The 27,996-nt window shown below is 41.3% G+C and overlaps 2 protein-coding genes and 1 non-coding gene across 3 annotated transcripts; all 3 read right to left on the minus strand.

The window, feature by feature from the left end:
* Positions 1–5,743: 5,743 nt before the first annotated feature.
* Positions 5,744–6,551, minus strand: LOC131344023 (polyadenylate-binding protein 1A-like). The gene is made up of 3 exons (XM_058375946.1): positions 6,363–6,551; positions 5,949–6,142; positions 5,744–5,839 (listed from the first exon to the last, which is right to left on the minus strand). Exons 1-3 carry the CDS (start codon positions 6,526–6,528, stop codon positions 5,744–5,746), a joined length of 456 nt encoding a protein of 151 aa, XP_058231929.1. The 5' UTR covers positions 6,529–6,551.
* A 3,667-nt stretch (positions 6,552–10,218) lies between these two features.
* Positions 10,219–17,873, minus strand: LOC131344022 (origin recognition complex subunit 4-like). The gene is made up of 8 exons (XM_058375945.1): positions 17,794–17,873; positions 15,599–15,802; positions 12,316–13,319; positions 12,015–12,105; positions 11,845–11,920; positions 11,659–11,759; positions 10,754–10,939; positions 10,219–10,641 (listed from the first exon to the last, which is right to left on the minus strand). The coding sequence occupies exons 3-8, from the start codon at positions 12,492–12,494 to the stop codon at positions 10,441–10,443; spliced, it is 834 nt and encodes a 277-aa protein (XP_058231928.1). The 5' UTR covers positions 12,495–13,319; positions 15,599–15,802; positions 17,794–17,873; the 3' UTR covers positions 10,219–10,440.
* trnaf-gaa (transfer RNA phenylalanine (anticodon GAA)) lies at positions 15,232–15,304 on the minus strand. Its single transcript has one exon. It is a non-coding gene; the product is annotated as a tRNA-Phe (tRNA).
* Positions 17,874–27,996: the final 10,123 nt, after the last annotated feature.

The following is a 27,996-nucleotide window of genomic DNA, read 5'->3' on the forward strand; positions in this document are numbered from 1 at the left end:
CAGAGTCCGAAATGACTCTGAAACCAGAACAGTGTAGATTGTATATTTGTCGCCCAGTTGTAAAATAAGAAATTTTGAAGGGCAATTTGGTTTTTAAAGTATTTCCCTGGGGATTCTGGCTGGTCATTTGTTCCAAATAAAAGATGAGATGTGTTGTTTTAAAGTCTTAAAGAAAGTTTTAGATATAAAAATTGGAGCACACTGAAATAAATACAGAAATCTAGGCATAATGTTCATCTTTACTGAGTTTAAACAACCAGCCAGAGAAATGGGGAGAGCTGACCAGCGAGCAAAATCATTCTGAGATTTTGTGAACTGTACCAGCTCTCCCAATTGTTCAGTATGAATGGCAATTGCTAAGGGTTCAATTACCAATGCAAAAAGCAAAGGTGAAAGTGGGCAGCCCTGTCTTGTGCCGCGTTTCAAGGGGAAATAAGAGGAAGATACTCCATTTGTCCAAACTGAGGAGACTGGGAAGGAATATAAAATTTTAATCCATGAAATGAATGTGTTGCCAAAACCAAATTTCTGTAGCACATAAAAAAATGTAATCCCATTCTACATGATCTACATGATCATGTTTGTTTCAGTTTCTTCCTCCTCCCTGCTCCCCAAAACATGCAATCAGGTGAACTGGCTACATGCAATCATGTTCACTTCAAGAGAGAAAAGAGAGGTTTAAAATCATTTCTATAATCTACTATTTAAAACAGTCCAGGCTGGTGGAGGTGGTGCAACGGTGTGGGAAATGTTTTTATGGCACATTGGGCCTGCTGGGCTGCTTAAATGCCACAGCCTCAGAAAGTTAAAGTTGTCTCAAACTGGTTTCATGAGCATGGCAATGAGTTCAGGGTTCTTTATTGGTCTTTAGTCACCAGATCTGAATCCAGTAGAATGTGGACTTGGATGTAGTAGAACAGGAGATTCACAGCATGCACCCGAAGGACCTGCAGGAATTACATGATGCAGTCACATCAACATGGAACAGAATCTACCATGGAAGGCTGTTTTGAGAGCAAAGAGAAACCCTACCCATTTGTAGTATAGGGTACTACACACAACGAGTGTATTTTGACAGTTGATGTTCTTTGTGTATTTACAGTAGCACTGGGAGATCTACAGGCTGCACCTGCATAATGGCACCGTGTCTCAACAGCAGACACATGTGCCAAACGTGACCCTGGGTGATGATGTCACTTTGGGCGGGTCTCAGCCTGGGAGCCTTGCAGTGTCCAATCAGCATCAGCAGATACAGTGGTAAAGTCTGAGGAATATGTAGGATGTGGTCAGAACGTATTTTTAAAAAAAAAGTATAGTTAAAAAAAAAAGTTTAAAAAACTATAATTTAAAGTAGACTTTAAAAATTATAGTCAATGTGAAAATCTTTACTAAAAGAGGAATCCATCCAAAATGTACTCAAGTCTCAAATTAAAGTAAAAAAAACACTAAAAAAAGGTTTTAAAATTACACTGGGGGCAGTACGGTGGCCTAGTGGTTAGCACTGTTTTCTCACTACAAGAAGATCCAGGGGTCATTCTGTGTGGAGTTTGCATGTTCTCCCTGTGCTTGTGTGGGTTTACTCTGGTTTCCTCCCAATAATGTCCTGTTTGGTATTACTTCTGTGTTTTCTTTTGTTTGGGAAGTTGTTTGTGTCTTCTGTCTAGGAAGAAGCCTAATTGGTTCCCCCAGTGTCCATGCAACCTATAAGAAGTCTCCTTCATCACTTCCTGTCTTCAGCCTTGTGCTCACTTGCTGTGTTTGCTCTGTCCTGTGCTGGCTTTCTGTATTTGCCCTGCCTTGTCTAATAGCTATCTAGGTATATGCTAAGACAGCGTGTGTTTGTTTGAATGTTTGAGGGTAAGGAACCGACTGTTTGCTAATGTGATTAGCTCAACTCTTTATAGTACAGCCTGCTGCCTGTTTTCAGGCCTTGACTCTGGATTTCCCTGTTGTAAAATTGTTCTTAATACTGTACATAGTTCTACAAGGGATTTTGGGGATGTAGGGAGACTTATGCCATTTTCTTTATTGGATCCTTCATTGATTGTTTTGGATAGGGAGTTAGGGAAGGAACTTGTCTTTTATATTTATTTTTGTTTTGTGAAGCAGGGTATTTAGATCCTGGACGGTTGTGGGTTTTTGTTTGTTATTTTGGCCTTGCCGGCTTCCGAAGCTACACTCCCCCGTAGTACTCTAAACCCCTAGGTTTTCATTAAAATGCCACTTTAATGCCTTTTTTCCACACTGTCCTGTGTCATCGACTCTTTCTTGTTTCGCCTTTTCCCTAGACGGGGTGTAACATGAAATTGGGGGCTCATCCGGGATCTGAGCCTGGGACCTCTCGCAATGAAGCGAGAATCATACTCCTAGACCAATGACAGTCTAATCACATGTACAATAGGCTGACTGGTAATTCTAAATAGGAGTAATTAGGTAATTCTTAAATCCTCATACAGTAGGTGTGAGTGTGTGTGGTTGTCTGTCTATATGTGGCCCTGTGATGGACTGGTGACCTGTCCAGGGTCTACCCCTGCCTTTCAATGTGTGCTAAGATAGGCTCCAGCAGATCCCCGTGACCCCAATTAATAATAAAGCAGGTTTAGAAAATGGATGGATGGATGTTTACGATAGGTCTTAGTGACATGAGTTTTGAATATTGTGACACGAGATTATTGTGAGGAGAGAAGAGGGAGGTTTCAGATATTTTCATTTACATTTCTGGCATTTGGCAGATGCCCTTATCCAGAGCAACATTTTATCTCATTTTAGACAACTGAGAAATTGAGGGTTAAGGGCCTTGCTCAGGGGTTCATGAGTAGCAGCTTCATGGACCTGGGATTTGAACTCACAACCTTCCGACCAGTAGTCCAACTTCTTTTCAGTGATTTTTATCTCACTAGATGGACACACGCATGGCACTGTGCTGGACGACACCCAGGATGAGTAGGTGGAGGCAGCGGAGATGGCCATCAAGCAGCTAAATGAAAAACTGTTAAACAACTGCAAAGTGTAAGCCATGTGTAAAATTGTATGTTTTTACCAGCCAGAGTTAAAGTGTCAGGTTTTTTTGTGCTTTAACTAATTGCATTTGATGTCTATTGAACTCCATATACTGTTGAAACAGAGGGTTCTGTTTGATTTTATGAGAGTGTTTCAGTCAAATTCCTGGTGTAATTTTGCTGGCAAAGATGTCATTCTAACAGCAGGGTTTAGATAAAGACTCTAAGAGCAACGTTTGTTGTGTTACAGCACCATAGAGCACTTCAAATCCTTCAAGCATCGTGAGGCAGAGGTGCACAAGAAGCTGGATGTGGGATAAGGGCAGACAAGTGTAGAGAGGCAGACTGGGCTCAGTCAGAAGACTGAGCAGGTAAACACATGTGTACACACACACACAAAAGGAATGCTAACTCTGCCTCTTCTGCTCCAGGGTCTGAATCTCTACGTTAAGAACGTGGGTGAGAACCTGGGTTATGAGGGTCCGCGCTTGTTCTTTGTGCAGTTTGGAGTAATCAAAAACATAAAGGTGATGATAGAGAACGGCCGCTCTAGGGGGTTCGGCTCCGTGAATGAGGTTATGGTTTCCTTGCTTGTCAGAGAATGCAGAGGATGCAGTTTTATATTCCTCAGAAACTCTGCCAGCCCATGTTGCCTCCCTGCCTAATGAAGAACTTCGTTCCTGAGGTAGGCATTACACTTCTGCCCCAAATTTATGAAACCCTGAGTGTTGCAGTTCATTTATACCTGCAGTTACAATAAATTTAGGTGATTTGTTGTCTTTGTTCTTGACAGCTTGCCTTTTGCCAAGCGTGAAAGTGTCAGACTGCTCCTGTGGAGGCACTAACTTCATTATGTCACCATCTATACTCACTAGTATCTGTCTGTCTGTCCGCCTTTGTAATGATCCATTTAAATATGAATCAATATCAGAAATTTTAATTAAAGATCCTCACCAGCTTGACACCAGCTTCTCTTGCCCACAGTAAGGTGTCCATTTTATCCACCTACAAACGTACACACACACACACATGAGGACTGAGGGAGTAGTGGGTGGGGCTTTGTTTTCCAAATGACCAAAGCTAACATGTTAAAGATATTTACGAATCTGATATGAAACACTTGCCATGTTGCTTGAATGTATATTTCTTGACTGTGTGTGTGTGTGTGTGTGTACACTTACCTTGGCTTGCAAGTGCTCGGGATCACTAATCATGTTCATGATCTTGAAATTGTTTTCTCCTTGCACAAGCATCAGAGTGATTTGTTTTGCATCAGCAGGGTGGATTTCTGCTACCAGTGGAAGCAAGTAATCATCTGCAAAGAGAGAGAGAAAGTGTGTGAGGTGTGTGAAAGAGCGAGAGAGAACAGAAACAGAGGCATCTGATCAGGTAGCATGGGTGGTGGGGCTCAGACTCTCTATGAACTGATATCAAGTACTAAAAACAAATGCAGTTGAAAGCAGGAGTTTGTAGATGTTTTCAGTGGACATGTGATGATAAAAGTGGAATAAAATGCTAAGCTGGAGAGCAGGAGTGTATACGAGCCGGATGTGTGTGTGTGTGTCTGTGTGTGTGTGTGTGTGTGTGTGTGTGTGAAATTCACAGGCCATCGTGATCTGGTCATCTAAATCTGCTGACTCTAACATATAGATCGTCAGCCTCTTCTGGGGTGGTGGAAATTTAGGTACATCCTGGGAACACAGGATATTATTATTATTATTATTATTATTAATAATAATAATAATAATAATAATAATAATAATATTACTACACAATATAATAATCACACAATTAGATTAGTACCATAATCCTTCATACACTATCTTTAGCATGTAATATTAAGCATGCAGAATATTGTTATTGTTGTGTGTGGGTGCTTTTTGTTGTGTTTTGGACCTGAAGTGGAGCCGGAACTCTGATATCTGAGACAGCTTCCAGAGTTTCCTCTGGGGCAGCTGTCTCAGTAGCTTCCACTGGTGCAGTTGCTTCTACTGCTTCCACCCTGTCATCTGAGGCCACTGTCTTCACTGCTTCCACAGGTCCCTCTGAGGCAGCTGTCTCAACAGATTCCTCAGAGTTCTCTGGGCCAGCAGTTTCAACAGCTTCCACATTGTTTACTGGGGCAGGGGATCCAGCGGCTTGGACCATCTGTGAGGCAGCAGTGTAGACAATCTGGCTGATGTCCTCTGAGGCAGATGCCTTGGTGCTTTGGACAGTGTCCTTTGTGCAAGGTGTCTTAAGGGTGCTCCTTTCGAACCAGGGAGGCAGCACTGGTTGGCGCAGTTTTGGTGGTACATTGTACAGTAATGGTGGGGCTCTACGCAGGCACTTTCTGTGGATGGTGTGGTCAATCTTCTTGATAAATTTGCGTGCCTCGACCTTGGGCTCCTCAGCCTTGTGTGCCTCCACCTTGGGCTCCTCGGCACTGCGCGCCTCCACCTTGGGCTCCTCGGCCCTGCACACCTCCACCTTGGGCTCCTCCCAAGACCTGAAGTACTCGATGGTGCTGTAACACAACAGAGAAGCTGCACTTAGAATCTAAACCCTGCTGTTAAAAGTTATGTCCTCGACAGCAAAATTACCACCAGATGTTGACTGAAATACCCTCATAAGACCAAACAAATCTCTGTTTCGACAATATAAAGAGTTCAATGCAATTAGTTTAAAAAGAAATGTTTAAAAAAGTTTAAAAAATCCTGACATTTGAACCCTGGCTGGTAAAAAGACACTAATTTACATGTGACTTACACTTGGCGGTCGTTCGGGAGTTTTCCGTTCAGCCGTTCCGCCGCCTCCGCTGACTCGTACTGAACGTACCCATAACCTTTTGATTCCACAACCTTCAGGAGAAACACAGTGTGTCAACACACAACAACACACTAATCATGAAACACAGATATTCAGCTATTCAGATATATATATTCATATATAACAGCTCAAAGCTCGAACCTTGCATGACAAGATCCTCCCGAACACAGAGAAAGTGTCAAACAGGGAGGTGCAGTCAATGGACCAATCAAGGTTCCTGATGAATATGTTCCCTCCCTTGATGGGCTTGGCGGTGGGTTCCCAGTTAGACCACATGACACGCATGGGTCTCCCCAGGAGGATTTCAAAACTGAACATGTCAATGGCTCTCTCAGCTGAGGGAACAGAAATAAACCATTCATTTTTAATTAAAGTCTATTATAGTCTATATATAACTCATCCAAATATCTTTTCATATCTTTTTAGTACCATTTAAAACATGACCATATCCATATAGTAAAACTATAAAATACTACAGAAGTTACACATGTAGCCTTAAATCTGCTGCAAAAACAGGTAAGAAACAGTGTAGAAAAAAGAAAAGGTTTGTTTTACCGTCATCTCGATAGCGAAAGTTGACGTACGCGTATCCGAGAGGAGAGCCGGTCTTCCTGTCCCTGCAAATGTGGACAGATTGGACGTGTCCTGCAGGTCTAAATCTATTAGAAAGTATCACCTCTGATACTTCAGGGTGAAGATCTTTCACAAACAGTGCAGCCATTGTATAAAACAGTTAAAAGTGGTGAAATGCTGCTAAACGCTGTAAAATACTGCTAAACTCAGTGAAACCGCTGCTAAATGCTGTAAAAATACTGCTAAATGGTGTAAAATCGCTGCTACACAAGGGGCACTGTTTCTCTGTCGATAGCTAAAGGTGGTCTGAGGATGGTTGCTATGTACGTCGTCAGGTGATGTTCAGAACAGAATTCAGAATTCTACATGATGCCAGTTGGTCACATGACCTCATGACATCATGTAAGCAGTTAACATTAAACAGTTAAGTTCCAAACCCCAATAATGAATCCAATTCAAAATGGCTTTTAATATTAATATAGAAACACTGTATAGGCCTGGACAGGAAAGAGGCTGAGCTGCAATTAATCCCCAAAAAACATTCACTGACTATATTTTCAATGCATAGATATTAACCTAACGTAAACACTACTCTTTCAAGCTGCATTTAAACTGCATTTTGGAAGGTCAAACTCCAGGACACCATTGAAGGTCACTATATGGAGAAAAATCTGAAATGTTTTCTTAAAAAAACATCATTTCTTTAATGAAGAAAGAAAGACATGAACATCTTGGATGACCAGGGGGTGAGGAAATTATCAGTAGATTTTTGTTCTGGAAGTGAACTTCTCCTTTAAAGGATCTGCTGCTAACATCTTGGTGCCAGATACCACAGCACACCTTCAGGGATCTAGTAGAGTCCATGCCTTGACAGGTCAGGGCTGTTTTGGCAGCAAAAGGATGACCAAAACAATATTAGGCAGGTGGTCATGATGTTATGGGTAATTGGTGTAGAATTTTTTACTAATTAATGAACATCTTTTGTTGTTGAGTTGCATCCAATATCGTGGAACATCACCGAAGCAAATTATCCACATTATTCCAGTTATAAAGGATCATGATCTCACCAAACTCTTGATTTTTTGCTCTTAAAGTTTTAGACCAAAATCTAAAACGTATCCTGTTACTGAAAATAACACAAACAAACCTTATTAGAAAAACACTAAAACTGGAGACTCCTTCCAAATATATTACACATTTCCTCATGAAAAGCTTCAACATATCACCAGCCACACCCTTTTTATTAACGAATGAATCTGACCAATCAGAATCAAGCATTTACAACATTACTATAGGATACTGTAGCTCTGGAACAAAGCTGCACTTTTTATCCGTCACACACAGTTTACACAGATAGACTGTATTATTTGTAATGATGCTATAATTATCACATCAGCCAAATCAGGGTTCTCATACCCACCACATAAAGATCTTTTTCTCTGTCTCTCTCTCAGTATGTTTTAAGTACGTCAGGAGGAACAGTTTCAAATGCCAGTTGATCAATTTTATATTTGGTCAGGCAAAAATGGCGATATACCTGTGTTTGCACAAAACACAGACTGATGCAAAGAGAATTTTCCTCAGACTTGTTAAATCAAGAATTTTAATTGATTTTAATTTCTACAGAAAGATGAATGATGTGAAGATGTTTGAGACAGTGTGGTGTCATGCTAATGCTCTGTGCTCTGTAGCAGAAGAGAAACTCTGCTTTGCACCAGAGCTAAACTAAATCCACCATTCACTGATGTGTCTTAACTTAATTTATTGAAATATTTTAAAATGTATTTATTGAATTACTGAGTCACCCTGATTTTACCACATATTATGTGACTTATGTGTAAATAAAAGGATTGTAAAAGTCAAAGTCTCTCTCTTTCTCTCTCTCTGTCTCTCATGGATAAGGACACCAGAAGAAGAAGAAACAGCAGCAACAAATAAATGACATTGTCCCCTATTCAGGGCTGACCACAGTTTAAAAACCCGTACTATGACGTCCTTCAGTTTTCGTGACACGGGTAAAGAAAATAATTGCTCAGTTCGATTCTGTGTATAATGACCCACAGGCATCGGGCAGTGATTATATATTTATACAAAAGCTGTACTTTTGTAATAAAAAGCATTTTTATTATTATATGTATGTTATATTTCTATAATGTATATTTTTAGCCTTTATATATTTTTATTTTACTCCTGCTTGGTCAAATCGTGGTCGTCATGGTTATGTTCAGAGTTGTCCACTAGAGGGCAGCAGAGATTTTGTCCCCCCCCCCCCCCCCCACCATATATACACAGGTGTATTTGAATAAATTAGAATATCATCGAAAAGTTGATTTATTTCAGTAATTCAATTCAACAAGTGAAACTCTATAGTATATAGATTCATTACACACAGACTGATATATTTTTTATATATTTTAAGTGTTTAATTTTTTTTAATTTTGATGATTATGGCTTGCATCTAATGAAAACCCAAAATTCAGAAAACTAGAATATTACACCAATAAAAAGCTAATTAAAAAAATGATTTTCAACACAGAAATGTTGGACTACTGAAAAGTATGAACATGTACAGCACTCAATACTTGGTCGGAGTTCCCTTTGCATGAATTACTGCAGCAATGCGGCGTGGCATGGAGACGGTCAGTCTGTGGCACTGCTGAGGTGTTATGGAAGCCCAGGTTGCTCTGATAGCGTCCTTCAGCTCTTCTGCGTTGTTGGGTCTGGTGTCTCGCAGCTTCCTCTTCACAGTATCCCACTGATTCTCTATGGGATTTCTATGGGATTTCACAGGGTTTGCTGGCCAATCAAGCACATGGACACCATGGTCCTTAAACCAGATATTAGTACTTTTGGCAGTGTGGGCAGGTGCCAAGTCCTGCTGGAAAATGAAATCAGCATCTCCATAAAGCTGGTCAGCAGAATGAAGCATGAAGTGCTCTAAAACCTCCTGGTAGATGACTGTGGACCTGATAAAACACAGTGGACCAACACCAGCAGATGATACGGCTCCAAAAACCACTCCCCAAACTTTACACTGGACCTCAAGCAACTTTGGATTTTTTGCCTCTCCTCTCTTCCTTCAGACTCTGGGATCTTGATTTCCAAATGAAATGGAAAATTTATTTTCATCTGAAAAGAGGACTTTGGCCCACAGAGCAACAGTCCAGTCCTTTTTGTCCTTAGCCCAGGTAAGACACCTCTGATATCGTCTCTGGTTCAGGACTGGCTTGACACAAGGAATGCGACTGACTCTAGCTGCAGTCCACTCCTTGTGAATCTCCCCCAGATTCTTGAAGGGGCTTCGTTTCACAATCCTCTCAAGGCTGCGGTTATCCCTGTTGTTTCTGCACCTTTTCTATCACACTTTCTTTCCATTCAAATTTCATTAACGTGCTTGGACACAGCACTCTGTGAACATCCAGCTTCTTCAGCAATGACCTTTTGTGTCTTACCCTCCATGTGCAGGGTCTCAATGACCGTCTTCTGGATGTCTGTCAAGTCAGCAGTCTTCCCCATGACTGTGTAGCCTACTGGACCAGACTGAGAGACATTTAAAGGCTCAGGAAACCTTTGCAGGTATTTTAAGTTAATTAGCTGATTAGAGTGCGACACCATGAGTCTCCAATATTGAACTTTTTCACAATATTTAAATTTTCTGAGATACTGAAGTTTGGGTTTTCATTAGCTGTAAGCCATAATCGTCCAAATTAAAAGAAATAAACACTTGAGATATATCAGTCTGTGTGTAATGGCTCTATATAATACAGCAGTTTCACTTGTTAAATTGAATTACTGAAATAAATCAACTTTGCACCTGTATATATATATATATATATTAAGCCTTTAGATATTTTTATTTTACTCTAATTGGTCATGCTTGGTCAAATCATGGTTGTCATGGTTAGAATTGGATCATTATAATTACTCCCTTATCATCATCATCATCATCAGTGGTGAGGAAGACGAGGAGAGAGAACATGTGCTATGTACAATCGAGGAAAACACGTGAGCTTCCTCCAGCAGTGTGTATGTTCACATGTGAGCAGTGTAACACTTCAGTTCAGGTTCGTGATGCGGTGTGTCGTACCGAGACGCAGAGGTTCCACTCCTGAGAGAACTTGCTGTCGGGGAAGTCATCCTGCAGCGTGAGCTCAGACTGAAAGGCATCTCGATACTGACGGAAAGTCAGAGAACTCAACAGGTGACTCTGTCTGTGGGAAAAACGAGACTTCACACACTTTTCCAAGAGCTCAAGAACGTCCTGCAATAAACAAACAGGAAAAAAATACAGAGATTTTATAAACATGCGGCGTTTTTTGGTGACAGGTATATTAAGTGTGTGTGTGTGTGTGTGTGTGTGTGTGTGTACATACTAGTCTGCAGGTGAGTCCCACCACAGCTACAGGAGCCTGAGCAGACTGAGAAACATCCAGCAGGTTGTACAGCAGCGTCTGGTTCTTATGATGAGCAAACAGACCAAACTCTTCCAGGATGAAGAACACTGGCTGACTGCTGCTTTTATCACCTGCAGACAGACAGACAGGGAGGAAGACAGACATGTAGACAGGCAGATAGACAGGCAGTCAGATAGGCAAGCATGTGGGCAGGCAGGTAGGCAGAGAGGTAGGCAGGCAGACAAACAGAGAAACAGACAGATAGGCAGGCAGACAGACAGGTGCACAGACAGGCAGGCAGGCAAGAAGACAGACAAACAGGTAGGTAGGTAGGCAGGCAGACAGACAGGTGCACAGACAGGCAGGCAGGGAGGCAGGCAGGAAGACAGGCAGGCAAGAAGGCAGACAGGCAGGAAGAAAGAAAGGAAGGAAGACAGGCAGGAAGACAGGCAAACAGGTAATGGCAGACAGACAGACAGGCAGGAAGATAGACAGACAGGTAGGCAGACAGACAGAAAGACAGACAGGTAGGCAGACAGACAGGAAGACAGGCAGGCAGACAGACAGGAAGGCAGGCAGGAAGACAGACAGAAAGACAGACAGGCAGGTGCACAGACAGGCAGACAGGAAGACAGACAGACAAACAGGTAGGCAGGCAGGAAGACAGACAGGAAGAAAGACAGGTAGGTAGGTAGGTAGGTAGGCAGACAGACAGACAGACAGGTGCACAGACAGACAGGCAGGCAAGAAGACAGACAGACTGGGTTATCAGTTACAGTAATATCACTCCCAAGTTTCTCTCACATTCACTTCTTTTGAATCATGTGATGTTGCCGCTCCTGTAACGTCCCAGCTGTATACACGACTCGAGAATTCCAGGAATACTGGAACACACTCACCAACACTTTGTCTCCTACGACGTTCTCCAGTTGAAGCTGGCGTGTGATCTCTCTCAGAGCGATCCGGTCGTCCATCTGCAGCAGACCTGCACGAGACACGCGGCCATGAACGGAGCCGTGACTTAAACCAGCAGCCTCTTTTAAACACACACTCTTTTACACAACACTCACTGCTCAGGTGAACCTGCAGGACATTCATCTTCACCTCCTGCAAGTCCAGCAGCTCTCTCAGAGCACAACGTAGCAGCTACACACACACACACACACACACACAACAGCTTAGTGTAAAGTACATGTGTGTATCCTAACCTAACAGAAGTAGCACACAGACAGCTTCGTACCATGGTTTTAACAGATCCACATGGACCGATGATATGCAAAGAGTTACTCTCACCGTGAACCGCTGTCCTCCTTAACAGCTCCAACAGGTGCCTAAAACACACACACACAGAATACATCATACACACACACACACACACACACACACAGAGAATACATCATACACACACACACACACACACACACACACAGAATACATCATACACACACACACACACACACAGAATACATCATACACCTTTACAAAATATAGGTCTTAGCAGACACCTCATATAAAGAGTGCATTCTGTTCTAAAAACCCACTTGTACTTCGATTCCAAGCCCATGGGTTTACCCTCAGCACTCTCTGGACCTTCAGACATCAGAAGAACAATTTTAAAACAAAGATTAGCATGCAGAGTGCAGACGACAGCGGATAGTACTTTAAAATCGATGTTTTTACAGCATACTCCAGCACTTCCTCTACAAACATTTACACACATATCTGGGTGATTCTCACGAAATCTTGGTTTTAAAAATTTCAAACATGAAAATTTTAAAAATGCTTAAATTAACTTTTTTTTTTAGACATTAGCAACAAAGTCTGGAGTGTTTGTGAACATTAATTTAAAAACTTTTACTTACCATTTAACACCTTTTTGAACATAATTTCCAAAATAAGTCCTAAAAAATCTCATTACTGCAACACTGTGAAAACATTAACACTGATAGAAAAGCAAATACATTTTCACAGTTTTAAAAATGGATTATTAATAGTCATGCACAGTTACTTCAAGTTCTGAAATAATATTTATTTTTAATTTAACAGTTTTTTAAATTTTGACTGATTTCTCTCATTACTGCAACACCGTCCACAATTTACAAACATTTTTTCTTTATATTTTGAAGAAACCTGACATTTTTTCAGAATGACGTGACAAACCTGAGAGAACATCATTTTAAGATTCTGCACATGCATTTAAAATCAAAGTACTATATCTCTATTAATTAAATTAACATCTAATAATCATGAGTTTCAGTAATGATATATAGGTTTCAGTAATGAGGTTAATTATTTGGGTAATGATAATAAGTATACTAGTCTGAGATTTATACTGAGCCTTGTATACTTTTTCTTATACCTTGTATAAGAAAAACATTAAAACAGGAATAAACAGGACAACATTTCAACGTTTACCTAAAAAACATGAAGCATTTTACCATGGCACTAAAAAATAACTGACCACTGTCTTTTTTTCTTTTCATGTTGCTTCTTAGTCAGCTCTTCAGTTTTCTTTATTTTTCCAGTTTGTTTTCGTTTTTGATTCCTGGAAGCGGAAAGAAAGCATTACATTAAATTAGTCTCATAACATGGGGAAAAACATTTTATGTATACATCATCATATAGTATAGACTTGATGCTTACTCTGTGTGTGTGTGTGTGTGTGTGTGTGTGTGTGTGTGTGTGTGTGTGTGTGTGTGTGTGTGTGTGTGTGTGTGTGTGTGTGTGTGTGTGTGTGTGTGTGTGTGTGTGTGTGTGTGTGTGTGTTCTATACTGGGCCTGAAGTTGTGGGGTGGGGTAGAGCTTAATTTTAGTCTTTGAAATGAATTGAAAAGTAAAGTAAAAAAGAAAATAAAAAAAACAAACAAATTACTAACAGAAGAACAAATAACTGTTTATTTATTATGTAATTAAATTACTAAATTATAACAAAATTGTGCAGCAAATTTATTAGGCTGCTGTCACTTTAAGAATCACACGACCTCCATGCTTTAGTGTGGCGGGAATTTCCCCCAGTATGAACAGTCCACTCAGTCCAGCACCAAAGTCCTGTTATAGTAGTGGCTAAAGGGTTGTGTGTGTGTGTGTGTGTGTGTGTGTGTGTGTACTCTCATGTACATTTCCTAACACTGTAGGGTGTTTATTGCTAATTACACCTGCTGTAACATCTCCAAACCTAACCTCTCTCTCTCTCTCCTAACCTCCCTCTTCTGTACTCCTCCAGCAGTTCTGGGTTTCTGTAGAATTTTTCCCTGAAATTTGTCACCCTAACCTTTGCTAAAGCTTTTTTTCACACTTGCTGATTGTCTACAATGAAACAAATCATAAAGCAAAATATCAACATTTAGGAAATTTGAAATTAATATTAAATTCATAAGAGATATTTAAAGTTCTCTTTACCACAACTGCCCTTAAATGGTTGCGGCATATGAGAATGGTGTGTTGCAGAGGATGAGGTGCCTCAAGATGTTTTGCTAACAATAGAGAAGCCATGATGGTTTTACTCATTTTATATATATATACATATATATATATATATATATAGAGAGAGAGAGAGAGAGAGAGAGAGAGAGAGAGAATTTATTTTTTTAAATTCATGATTGGCATGGATATGGAACAGGATAATACATGAGACCATTCAGCAACGAATCTTTATAATCTTTATAATTGCGCTACCACCGTTTTGTCACAGCGGCGAGAGACTGCTAGTTTTGTTCCGGAAATTATTCATTTACTAATTAAGCACTGAGCGGGAACATGCACTAGGAGAATATTAAGAACAAAAGGCCACCCTGGCAGCGGTGGGATTTGAACCCACACCTCCAAAGAGTGGAAATGTGGATTGGCTGTCCATATCCTCCACCTCCGGTTGAAGTGGCTTGTTCATATGAACTTACAGCATGTGTGTCCAACCAGCATGGGAATGCAGCCCAAGGTTGTGAAACACTTATGCCGAGTTCACACTGCACGATTTTCAAAGTAGTCGGATCACTGTTGTTTTCACGCTGCACGACTGTCTGGGGGAGCATTCAGTTGCTGCTGTGTGGCGCATAGCGGTAAAGAGGAAGCACACGCACGACAAGGGTGGGACTGGAACCCACGCATGCAGAGCACAAAGGATTAGCAGTCGATCGCCTTAACTTCTCGGCCACCTCGTCAGGGGGTAACGCTTCCAAGGAGCCTTGTCAAAAGCAGGGGTTTTCTAATGGCGTGCAGGCTAGGAGGCTACCTTTCAATGATTTGTAGGCAGGTATTGAGGCATGCGGTCACGTAAACTGAAGGGTGCAGGCTAAGCATTCAACGAGAACCTAAGAGTTCTGTAGCATCCTAGTTTTTTTGCTCTCGTCTCAGACCAGGGGGCTTTCAGACCTTTATCCTGCACCATTTCCACGTTTTGCTGTTTTCAAGTCTGAGGCATAAGTTGCAGAACTGCGCAGGTTGACTACACTGCCTCCAGCTGCCGAAACCCGGGATTGAACCAGGGACCTTTAGATCTTCAGTCTAACGCTCTCCCAACTGAGCTATTTCGGCACCTCTACCAGGCCTCTCCTGTATGTGTGAGTGATCAGGTTTTTGTCGGCACGACTGCACACCACGTCCAGACCGGAGAGGCAAACTTCTTCAGAAAGCGGTAGAGCTTTTTCCTTAAGGGCATAGACAGAAGGTCCTGTCCAGCAGAAAGCAAGATGTACTTCATTGTACTGATTGGAACTGCTACATAAGTATCGTGTTAACTAGGGCATCTACAGATTTATTTGACTGCAAACAAACAGTAGCATTTACATTTACAAGATTTATCAGATACTTTTATCCAGAGCAACTCACATTTACACAGCTGAGCAGTTAAGGGGTAAAGGGCTTTCAAGTGAGCAAAAGGGTGAAGCAAGTGAGCACAAGGCTGAAGGCAGGAAGTGATGAAGGAGTCTTCTTATAGGTTGCATGGAGTCAGCTGACCAGGCAGGGCATGGCACCAAGTAGACTGGGGGAACCGATTAGGCTTCTTCCTAGACAGAAGACACAAACATCTCCCTAAACAAAAGAAAACACAGAAGTAATACCAAGAGTAGGGAGGAAACCAGAATAAACCCACACTAGCACAGGGAGAACATGCAAACTCCACACAGAATGACCCCTGTCTGTTTAAACCCAGGATGTGAATCCAGGATCTTCTTGTTGTGAGGTAACAGTACTAACCACTAGGCCACCGTACTGCCCCCAGCTTTCACCTTTGCTTTTTGCATTGGTAATTGAACCCTTAGCAATTGCCATTCATACTGAACAATTGGGAGAGCTGGTACAGTTCACAAAATCTCAGAATGATTTTGCTCGCTGGTCAGCTCTCCCCATTTCTCTGGCTGGTCGTTTAAACTCAGTAAAGATGAACATTTTGCCTAGATTTCTGTATTTATTTCAGTGTGTTCCAATTTTTATATCTAAAACTTTCTATCTAAGACTTCAAACCAACACATCTCATCTTTTATTTGGAACAAATGACCAGCCAGAATCCCCAGGGAAATACTTTAAAAACCAAACTGCCCTTCAAAATTTCTTATTTTACAACTGGGCGACAAATATACAATCTACACTGTTCTGGTTTCAGAGTCATTTCAGACTCTGTGATTGGGTCCCAGATTGAGTCAGTGTTGAAGAGGGTTCTTGCTCCCCAGTCTCACCATCCTGACCAGCTGCACTACTGTGTGGTCCTCTTACTGCCATCTCACGTTTTCCTAACAGTAATTCCATTGTCCGGCAATTATTTGTACAATTGTCAATGATATCTACATTGATATTATTTTTCCTAGCTTTTCTAACACAAAAATTCCCCCTTCTGTTCATGTTTTTAGATATTTTCAGTTCCAAAACTTTGTTAAAAACTCATTTCCCAACTTTTCGAATCTTCCACAAAAATCCCATCTAGATCAAATTCTTGAAGTACTTTCAGATAAAGGTTGTTTCCAACACATTAACATATATTTTGCACTTTTTTTAAAATATTTGGTATTATAAATCTCATTTATATAAAATTATACCTCATTTTTGAGTACTTTTTACAGCGGGTCAAATTGACCTGAAGATAACAGGAGGGTTAAATGATTGGAGTTTGCCAAATACTTTGATTTAACTGTTTTTAGAGAAACAATAATCAGAATGAGGACATTCTTAAAAAAGAGAGATTTGATTTGAAACCTGAACTGCTATCAGGACCATGCTGAACACCTTCTGACCAATCCAAATCAAGTATAAATTTTAATGTCAATACTGCACATAATTATCAAATAAAAGTCTATCCAGCTGTTATGCAAAAGTCTGTAATAATGTTTCTCTTGAGCGTTTTAATTAAAATCCATATTGTGGTGTAATTTATACACATTGATTTGTCCATTATGACTTTTGGACGCTTTATTATGTCCATTTTATGATGAAAAAGGAATATAAACTGATATCTACTGGTTTCCTGTCAGGGTTGTGGACTGTTTTCTGGCCACTAGAGACCTCCACTGCCTTTTTGTTGGTTTCCAGTCTCTGTCATTATGTCTAATAGGTGTCCCCTGTGCTTTGTTTAGGTTTGTGTATTTAAGTCACAGGGCCCTTCAAAGATGATGAAAATACTCAGATCTGTGTCTCAGCAGATCAGAGAAAATCAGTGAGATCAGTGGAAATCACATGTACCTAAGCTATATTTTTAACACCACATGTTTAGCTTGGTTTATCACCAGTCTTCTATCATGTCTTCTTTTACATTTAGTTCAATCTACAAGCAACAACAACAACACTTTATTCACCCTTAGAGTTTAAGATACTGGGAACTCTTTATATACAATTGTCCTGATGTGAAGGAAAACTCACACGAACCAGTGAGTTAAATGCTTAGCTAGCCAGGCTGCAAATATAAACATGCAAAATAATAAGACACAGACCGCACAACATTTCAGTCACAACCTTACAAGCAGCATATTCTCAGCAGCTACTAATGAACTAATAGAGGTGTAGATGACATTTATAGGTATTGATATTCATACCTCTGGAGGAAACAAGGCACTGCTCATCATCTGGCCGGTTGTAACCCCTAATAACACAGTGGGATGTTTGTACATAGCAGGGACTGGGAGGAGGAATGAAGAGAAACGTGAAACAGTTACAAAACATATACTTATAAGTTACACTCATACAGTATGTGAAAAACTATACTTTTTGTTATGGTGTTTTTTGGAGAATTTATTTAATTTCAGAATAAGGGTGTAACCTATTAAAAAACAAGGAAACGAACGGTTTTGAATACTTTCTACAATATATCAATGTCCCATTTTATATACATATTACAGATGCAGCTCCACAATACATGTTTTTTCCCATTCAAGATCGGATGCTTCCCAGATGGGGAGAGTAAGCATGAGATTTGTGCGGAGTTCTTTTCACATTTCTCCTCTCTCTCTTCTGTCTTCACAGTAACCTTTGCACTCATTCACTCTAACACTAATTTAGGGACACAAATAGCAGAGACCATGGATATGACTAAGCAAGCCTATTATGTCAAACCATAATAAAACAACTCACCTTGAAGAAGCCTGTTTGAAGTTACATTACCCTCCATTAGAATTTAGCTTGCATTTAGAAGGATGTACTGTTATGGCTAGCTCAGCAGTGAGAGACCTGGGTGTAATATTAGACAGCAACTTGTCCTTTGAAAATCATATTTCCACTATTACTAAAACAGCCTTCCACCTTAGAAATATTGTCAAGCTTAGGAACATTTTGTCTGTATCTGATGCAGAAACGCTAGTTCATGCATTCATGACCTCCAGACTGGACTATTGTAATGCATTACTAGGTGGTTGTCCTGCATCTTCAATAAACAAGTTTGAAGAATGCAGCTGCCAGAGTTCTTACCAGATCAAGAAAATATGATCATAAAACCCCAATATTATTATCCCTGCACTGGCTACCTGTTAAGTCTAGAATTGATTACAAACTAGCACTACTTACATACAAGGCTCTAAATGGTTTAGCTCCCACGTATCTAACCAGTCTTCTGACATGCTACAATCCACCACGCTCTTCAAGATCACAAAACTCTGGACTTCTGGTAGTTCCCAGAATATTAAAATCTACAAAAGAAGGTAGAGCATTTTTGTATTCAGCTCCCAAATTTTGGAGTAGTCTTCCTGACAGTGTTTGGGGCTCAGACACATTCTCCCAATTTAAAAGTAGATTAAAGACATATCTCTTTAGCCTGGCATACACATAACACACCCAATAACCTTGTACTCCAGTACATCTGATCAAATGCACATTATCATCTAGTCCTGCTAATATTACGAATGCTAATTCCTTTCCACATGTTCCTTTTTTTACCCATCCCGAGGCGATTGTGCCAGCTCCAGTAGACAGAGGCCAACCCTGCGAGGATCCTGAACCTCAGCTGGATTCTGCTTCGTGAGGATTTGGGTATATCAAAGCAACGCTGCCAGCCCTATGTGGACTTTGAGGACGACAACAACCTCCTAATTAATACACACTAACATTCTACATCACACTGTAGACTGTACATAACTGCAGAAAGGACATTGTTCATATCACACTCTTCGGTGATTAGAATAATTTATAATCACACTCTCCGGTGTCACCCAAATGAATATGGGTTCCCTTTAGAGTCTGGTTCCTCCCAAGGTTTCTTCCTCATACCATCTAAGGGAGTTTTTCCTTGCCACATGTCTCCACAGTCTTACTCACTAGGGATGATTTTGTCTAACATCTAGGACTTTTTACACTATGTTTTTTGTTTCTTATGTTCTGTAAATCTGCTTTGAGACAATGTTCATTGTTAAAAGTGCTATACAAAAAAAAATTTAATTGAATTGAACTGAATAGAATATGAACGCAGCCAGTCCATGATTTGTACCACTCAAAGGACACATTCATGAAGATTATGAAGAAGGGAAGCATCTTCCCTTCTAACTGGTCACCAGATTTCCATGTAAGCCAGTCCTTTGCATGCAATGTTTTGACTTTGGCTCCCAGACAGTGTGGTGTAAATATATAATGGCCTTTTTTCTTGTCAAATAAGGATGTGGAGACACACTGGTGGATCAGAGAAATATAATATCTGCAGTGTATTATTTATTTATTTATTTGATCTGTTTTGAAGTAGTATTATAACAAGCGATAAATTATAGAGCCATTATTTGAAGTAATTATTCATCCCTTACTTGTGAATCAAGCACGTGACTTAAATACACAAACCTAAACAAAGCACAAGTGACACCTATTAGACATAATGACAGACTGGAAACCAACAAAAAGGCAGTGGGGGTCTCTAGTGGCCAGAAAACAGTCCACAACCCTGACAGGAAACCAGTAGATACACTATATTGCCAAAAGTATTTGCTCACCTGCCTTGACTCGCATATGAACTTAAGTGACATCCCATTCCTAATCCATAGGGTTCAATATGACGTCGGTCCACCCTTTGCAGCTATAACAGCTTCAGCTCTTCTGGGAAGGCTGTCCACAAGGTTTAGGAGTGTGTTCATGGGAATTTTTGACCATTCTTCCAGAAGCGCATTTGTGAGGTCACACACTGATGTTGGACGAGAAGGCCTGGCTCTCAGTCTCCGCTCTAATTCATCCCAAAGGTGTTCTATCGGGTTGAGGTCAGGACTCTGTGCAGGCCAGTCAAGTTCATCCACACCAGACTCTGTCATCCATGTCTTTATGGACCTTGCTTTGTGCACTGGTGCACAGTCATGTTGGAAGAGGAAGGGGCCAGCTCCAAACTGTTCCCACAAAGTTGGGAGCATGGAATTGTCCAAAATGTCTTGGTATGCTGAAGCATTCAGAGTTCCTTTCACTGGAACTAAGGGGCCAAGCCCAGCTCCTGAAAAACAACCCCACACCATAATCCCCCCTCCACCAAACTTTACACTTGGCATAATGCAGTCAGACAAGTACCGTTCTCCTGGCAACCGCCAAACCCAGACTCGTCCATCAGATTGCCAGATGGAGAAGCGCGATTCGTCACTCCAGAGAACGCGTCTCCACTGCTCTAGAGTCCAGTGGCGGCATGCTTTACACCACTGCATCCGACGCTTTGCATTGCACTAGGTGATGCATGGCTTGGATGCAGCTGCTCGGCCATGGAAACCCATTCCATGAAGCTCTCTGCGCACTGTTCTTGAGCTAATCTGAAGGCCACATGAAGTTTGGAGGTCTGTAGCGATTGACTCTGCAGAAAGTTGGCAACCTCTTTGCACTATGTGCCTCAGCATCCGCTGACCCCGCTCCGTCAGTTTACGTGGCCTACCACTTCGTGACTGAGTTGCTGTCGTTCCCAAACACTTCCACGTTTTTATAATACAGCTGACAGTTGACTGTGGAATATTTAGGAGCGAGGAAATTTCACGACTGGATTTGTTGCACAGGTGGCATCCTATCACAGTTCCACGCTGGAATTCACTGAGCTCCTGAGAGCGACCCATTCTTTCACAAATGGTTATAAAAACAGTCTGCATGCCTAGGTGCTTGACTTTATACACCTGTGGCCATGGAAGTGACTGGAACACCTGATTCTGATTATTTGGATGGGTGAGCGAATACTTTTGGCAATATAGTGTATATATACATACAGTATCTCACAGTACACCCCTCACATTGTTGTAAATATTTTATTATATCTTTTCATGTGACAACACTGAAGTAATGCCACTCTGCTACAGTGTAAAGTAGTGAGTGTACAGCCTGTATAACAGTGTAAATTTGCTGTCCCCTCAAAATAACTCAACACACAGCCATTAATGTCTAAACTGCTGGCAACAAATGTGAGTACACCCCTAAGTGGTGTAAGAAAAATAAAATGATGAGGGCATTGAAGATCTTAACGTAGAATTTTATTGCAGCGTCGCAGTGACAAAATACATAAGGTACTTTGGGTTCATCGGAGTCAAAAAGAACGCAGGACAAATCCTGCTATAACCTTTTATACAGTGTTTCCCGTGTGTAATTTAAATGAGTTTCACTTTAAATGTAAATTAGTGTAAGAACTGAGTATTCCCCAAATGGCTGGATGATACTGTCGTCTAGCCGGATGTCCTTATATGGTCATCAAGGTCACGTATACCTTGGCTAGGTATTGTTCTAAGTGTCCCAAATGTCCCAAATGGTCGGGTGATACTAAATGGTAATCACAGTCACGTATACCCTTTGTTCAGGGACTGTTCTTGATATCTTGCTGCCGCTCCCAGACTAATAATTGATTGGATTAAGTGTTCTAAATGTTTGGTAACGCTGCTTTAAGACAATGTAAAGATACCAAACAGATAAACTGATTTGAATCAAAGATATTTCTATATGATATGTAAGCCTTTTTGGGAATGAGCTCTTTCAGATGTGTACTGTGGAGTGGAATCTGGGTTGAGGCAGTCTGTAGTTTCTTACAGTCCCCCCTTTGATGCTTTTGGCCCTGAAGCATCACAACACTTCCTTTACACAGATTACACCTCCCATTTCGGGCAGGTGCCCAGTGGCGGTGAAGCCCTGCAGTGGGTTATCCTCCTTCGGCCCTCAGAGAATCTTACCCGTCATCGAAACTTCACCTCATGCACACTGGTTATGGCTCCATTCCACTAGGCAAACTTATCATAATGTTTCTTTTTAAGAACCAAACATTTAGAACACTTAATCCAATCAATTATTAGTCTGGGAGCGGCAGCAAGACATCAAGAACCGTCCCTGAACAAAGGGTATACGTGACCGTGATTACCATTTAGTATCGCCCGACCATTTGGGACATTTGGGACACTTAGAACAATACCTAGCCAAGGTATACGTGACCGTGATTTAATATAACATTTACATCTTAGAATAAAAAAAAACACAAAAAGAACAGGAGCAAGGCTCCATAGTCCTTATGGATGGCCATACAGCAGATATTATGTTTAAAAAACAAATGATTATAAAATAATAATAACAATAATAATAATAATACAGTGGAACCTCGACATAAAAATCCCGTCTTCAAATTTTCTCCTTAAGAATTGAAATTTTGGAAGAAATTAGCATCGGCATATGAAGCATTTTCAACATACGAACGAACCGAACGCCGGCTAAGTTGTAGATTTTTGGGAGGCTGGAACGGATTATCTACATTTACATTATTTCTGAATTAAATTTGTATGCCGAGGTTCCACTGTTGTAGTAATAATAATAAAAATGAATGAAAAAACATTAACTTAAACAAAACTGGCAAGTCCCTTAAAGGTTAAAGGTTGTCCCACTTTAGACCTGGGTGTCTGACCCATGGTGGGATTGACCACTCGTCACAGAATGGACTGTGCAAAAGAATCTGTTTCTTTTTAAACAATTTGGTGCCTTTCGTGGTTGAAAGGAGGTTCATCAAAACTACCTACCTTCCTTCTTACCCACCTAACTGCATACTGACCACCACATTCTGCCACACCCACCTGCACCACCAGGCCTCATACACCCACCTGCCCCAGTCAGCCCAGCCCACGCAGCTACCCCAATAGGCTTCCCCTCCCGCCCACCCCGTCAGCCTGTAACACGCAGCCCTGCCCTACCCCACCCGCTCCGAAACACAGCCCACTCCATCGCCCGCCTCCTGGCCACTGTACGACACCACCGCCCACCCTCTCCAGACCGATCAAGCGTGCCCGCCCTCCGGTGGGCCCCGCCTGTCACGCACACTACGTTCCCTGCCCCTCCACCTACCTAAACATGACCACCCCCTCCCGGCCTACCCAGTCCCGCCCAGTCTACTGCACCCTCTCACCCCGCTGAATCCACCGACCTGAACACACACCTAACTAGGAACTAGAGCTGCACGATTACTCCTTAACAAACGGCCATCACGATTCCACACCATCTTAATCCTACTTTACTACAGTTCAGCTAAATCTATTTTCATGGAAATGAGAGAAGTGTAACGAGGAGAGAGGAGCGTTCCCAAGTATCGTCTATTTTTTCGGTTTTAAACTAGATTACGCTGCATTACAAGCAATGTTTAGTCACGGTTTCTACACTAAAGGGTAACACCACCAACCTGTTTAATCACCTGAAACATTACAGACCACACTAACGTTAATAAAAGCGACGTTATTCAGCGCAGGGGAGCGTCAATAAATGACTAACTGAATGACACTAAACCGATGCTGTTACAAACACCTTCACACTGTCTTTCACATGTGAGTAAAAATTATGATTTAAAATCTATTTTGATTAAAATAATGTCTAATTTAATTTACTAAAAGGCTTAAAAATAAGATAAAATAATACAATAAACATAAAATGATTAAAACTAATAAGATAAAAATAAGATTATTATTTTATTATTCTTATTACAGATTATTAAGATGATTTTACTTTTTATAAGTAATAAATTCTATTTAAATAATTAAAATAAATTCATTAATATTAATTATTTGTGTTTTTTTAATAAATTCTATTCATTACTACAAAAGTGAAATAAGAAGCACCTCTTCATATTACATTTTGAGGGCTTCTTCTATTTTATATGAATATCTTTATGACAAAATTGAGATTTTTATTTATTTCTCATGAAAAACCTGGTAGTCATTTGTTTATATTTGTTTAAATTTAATTAAAGCCAAGAGCATTTTTTCTGTTTTGTTTACGTTTGGTAATTTAAGGTGCAGGGTTTCTAAACCACTAAAAGTTCAAAGAAATAGAAAAGCGTGATTTATATTCTAAAAAAACGTTTTATTTATTCATAAAAATATTTTTAAAATTACGATGTATTTCTCATTTGGTCCAGAATCGTGCAGCTCTACTTCACACCTAAACACCTGAAACTCAACCTACTGACCTGAACAACTGTCCACCAACCTGCTCACTGACAGACCACCTACGCACACCTACTGACCTGAACAACTGTCCACCAACCTGCTCACTGACAGACCACCTACACACACCTACTGACCTGCACAACTGTCCACCTACCTGCTCACTGACAGACCACCTACACACACATACTGACCTGCACAACTGTCCACCTACCTGCTCACTGACAGACCACCTACACACACATACTGACCTGCACAACTGTCCACCTACCTGCTCACTGACAGACCACCTACACACACATACTGACCTGCACAACTGTCCACCTACCTGCTCACTGACAGACCACCTACACACACCTACTGACCTGAACAACTGTCCACCTACCTGCTCACTGACAGACCACCTACACACACCTACTGACCTACACAACTGTCCACCTACCTACTCACTGACAGACCACCTACACACACCTACTAACCTGAACAACTGTCCACCTACCTACTCACTGACAGACCACCTACACACACCTACTAACCTGAACAACTGTCCACCTACCTGCTCACTGACAGACCACCTACACACACATACTGACCTGCACAACTGTCCACCTACCTGCTCACTAACAGACCACTTACACACACATACTGACCTGAACAACTGTCCACCTACCTGCTCACTGACAGACCACCTACACACACCTACTAACCTGAACAACTGTCCACCTACCTGCTCACTGACAGACCACCTACACACACCTACTGACCTACACAACTGTCCACCTACCTACTCACTGACAGACCACCTACACACACCTACTAACCTGAACAACTGTCCACCTACCTGCTCACTAACAGACCACTTACACACACATACTGACCTACACAACTGTCCACCTACCTGCTCACTAACAGACCACTTACACACACATACTAACCTACACACCTGCTCATCTACACACAAATACCCCACCTACACAAATATCTACCAATCTACACCCCACCTACACAAATATCTACCAATCTACACCCCACCTAATCATGCCTACACAGTTGTGTATGCACGCACCCACCTACACACCCCACCTACACAAATATCTACCTATCTACACCCCACTTACACAAATATCTACCTATCTACACCCCAACTACACAAATATCTACCTATCTACACCCCAACTACACAAATATCTACCTATCTACACACCACATATACATGAATATCTATCTACCTACACCCAAACTACACAAATATCTACCTATCTACACACCACATATACATGAATATCTATCTACCTACACCCAAACTACACAAATATCTACCTATCTACACCCCACCTTCACAAATATCTACCTATCTACACACCACATATACATGAATATCTATCTACCTACACCCAAACTACACAAATATCTACCTATCTACACACCACATATACATGAATATCTATCTACCTACACCCAAACTACACAAATATCTACCTATCTACACCCCACCTTCACAAATATCTACCTATCTACACCCCACCTACACAAATCTCTACCCATCTACACCCAACCTACACAAATCTCTACCCATCTACACCCCACCTACACAAATCTCTACCCATCTACACCCCACCTACACAAATCTCTACCCATCTACACCCCACCTACACAAATCTCTACCCATCTACACCCCACCTACACAAATCTCTACCCATCTACACCCCACCTACACAAATCTCTACCCATCTACACCCCACCTACACAAATCTCTACCCATCTACACCCCACCTACACAAATCTCTACCCATCTACACCCCACCTACACAAATCTCTACCCATCTACACCCCACCTACACAAATCTCTACCCATCTACACCCCACCTACACAAATCTCTACCCATCTACACCCAACCTACACAAATCTCTACCCATCTACACCCAACCTACACAAATCTCTACCCATCTACACCCCACCTACACAAATCTCTACCCATCTACACCCAACCTACACAAATCTCTACCCATCTACACCCAACCTACACAAATCTCTACCTATCTACACCCAACCTACACAAATCTCTACCTATCTACACCCCACCTGTACAAATATCTCCCTAGCAGGGATAACTAGCATGCACAGGTCTGGTGAGCGGTGAGCAGAGGCCGCCGGGCTAGGTAGGCAGGCGGGGCGGGCCGGACGGGCCAGGCAGGGCCAGGGCAGACTACGTGGACAGGCAGAGCAGGGCAGGTCGGGGGGGGTTAGCCATATGGGGCAAGCTGTGTGAGCTGGGCTGAGTGGGGCAGGCTGGGTGATGCAGGCCGGGTGATGCAGGTAAGGTGAGGCAGAATAAGTGATGTGAAGTACGCTAGCTGAGGCGTGATAGGATAGGAACGGTAGGAATAAACTTACATATTAGAATTGTTTTGATTATTCTCAACAATTTTGATCTGAACTTCAGTTCTCAGTTCAAAGAACTCAATATCCAATGTCAGGTGATGTACACGTGATGTCAGGTGTAATAATAATAATAATAATGTAAATATTATAGACATCACTTTTCATAATACATAATGTTTAGTCTGTGTACTTGCCAGTGATGTTTTATAGTAAAAAAAAAAAAACCTTAACATTTATGACTGCATTAATAACTATAGCACTGATAACAAAATCTTATCAAATAAAATCTAAATGTAAAGGTGATGAGGAGAGTTTACAAACTATACTGAAACTCTAATATCACAAAATCTCCTCAGATAAAATCTAAATGAACAGTCTGTACAGGTGATGAGGAGAGTAATGGGCTTTGGTTTTGCCTGAGTGATGAACTTCATCCATCTACATCTGGAGAGCAGACCATCACGCTCACCAGGACAGAACCACAGGCCAATGGTGATTCAACATCTGGAGGACAGACCATCAGGTTCCCCAGGACAGAACCACAGGCCACTGGACATTGATGAATCATCATCTGGAGGGCTGACCATCAGGTTCCCCAGAACAGAACCACTGGCCACTGGTGAATCATCATTCATTCGTTTATCTGCCTTACGGACTCCAGTGTAGACCGACACACACACATACAGTAATTCAGTTAGTAATCCATCCTGTCTCAATGTTGCTCTGAATATGAACATCTGGAGTAAATATAAGAGTCTGAATAGAAAATGATACGAATCCTTCACTAGCTACTCAGCAGTGTAGATACCTTGCTAAGTGATTTAGAAATGTTAACAATAGTCTGTGAGGATTGTAATGTACTGTGAACTGAAGGGTCGAACTCCAGATGTTGCTCAGATTTAAAGCTGGACTCTTTCTGTTCATCAGAAGGGCTACAATGTTCTGTATTGTCTGGCAGCAGCTGGCGAAGTTTCATCAACCACTTGGGTTCTTCTGCTTTCTGCCTTCGCAGCACCTTCTCAGAG

Source organism: Hemibagrus wyckioides, linkage group LG23 (assembly GCF_019097595.1).
Source record: "Hemibagrus wyckioides isolate EC202008001 linkage group LG23, SWU_Hwy_1.0, whole genome shotgun sequence".
Lineage (NCBI taxonomy): Eukaryota > Metazoa > Chordata > Actinopteri > Siluriformes > Bagridae > Hemibagrus > Hemibagrus wyckioides.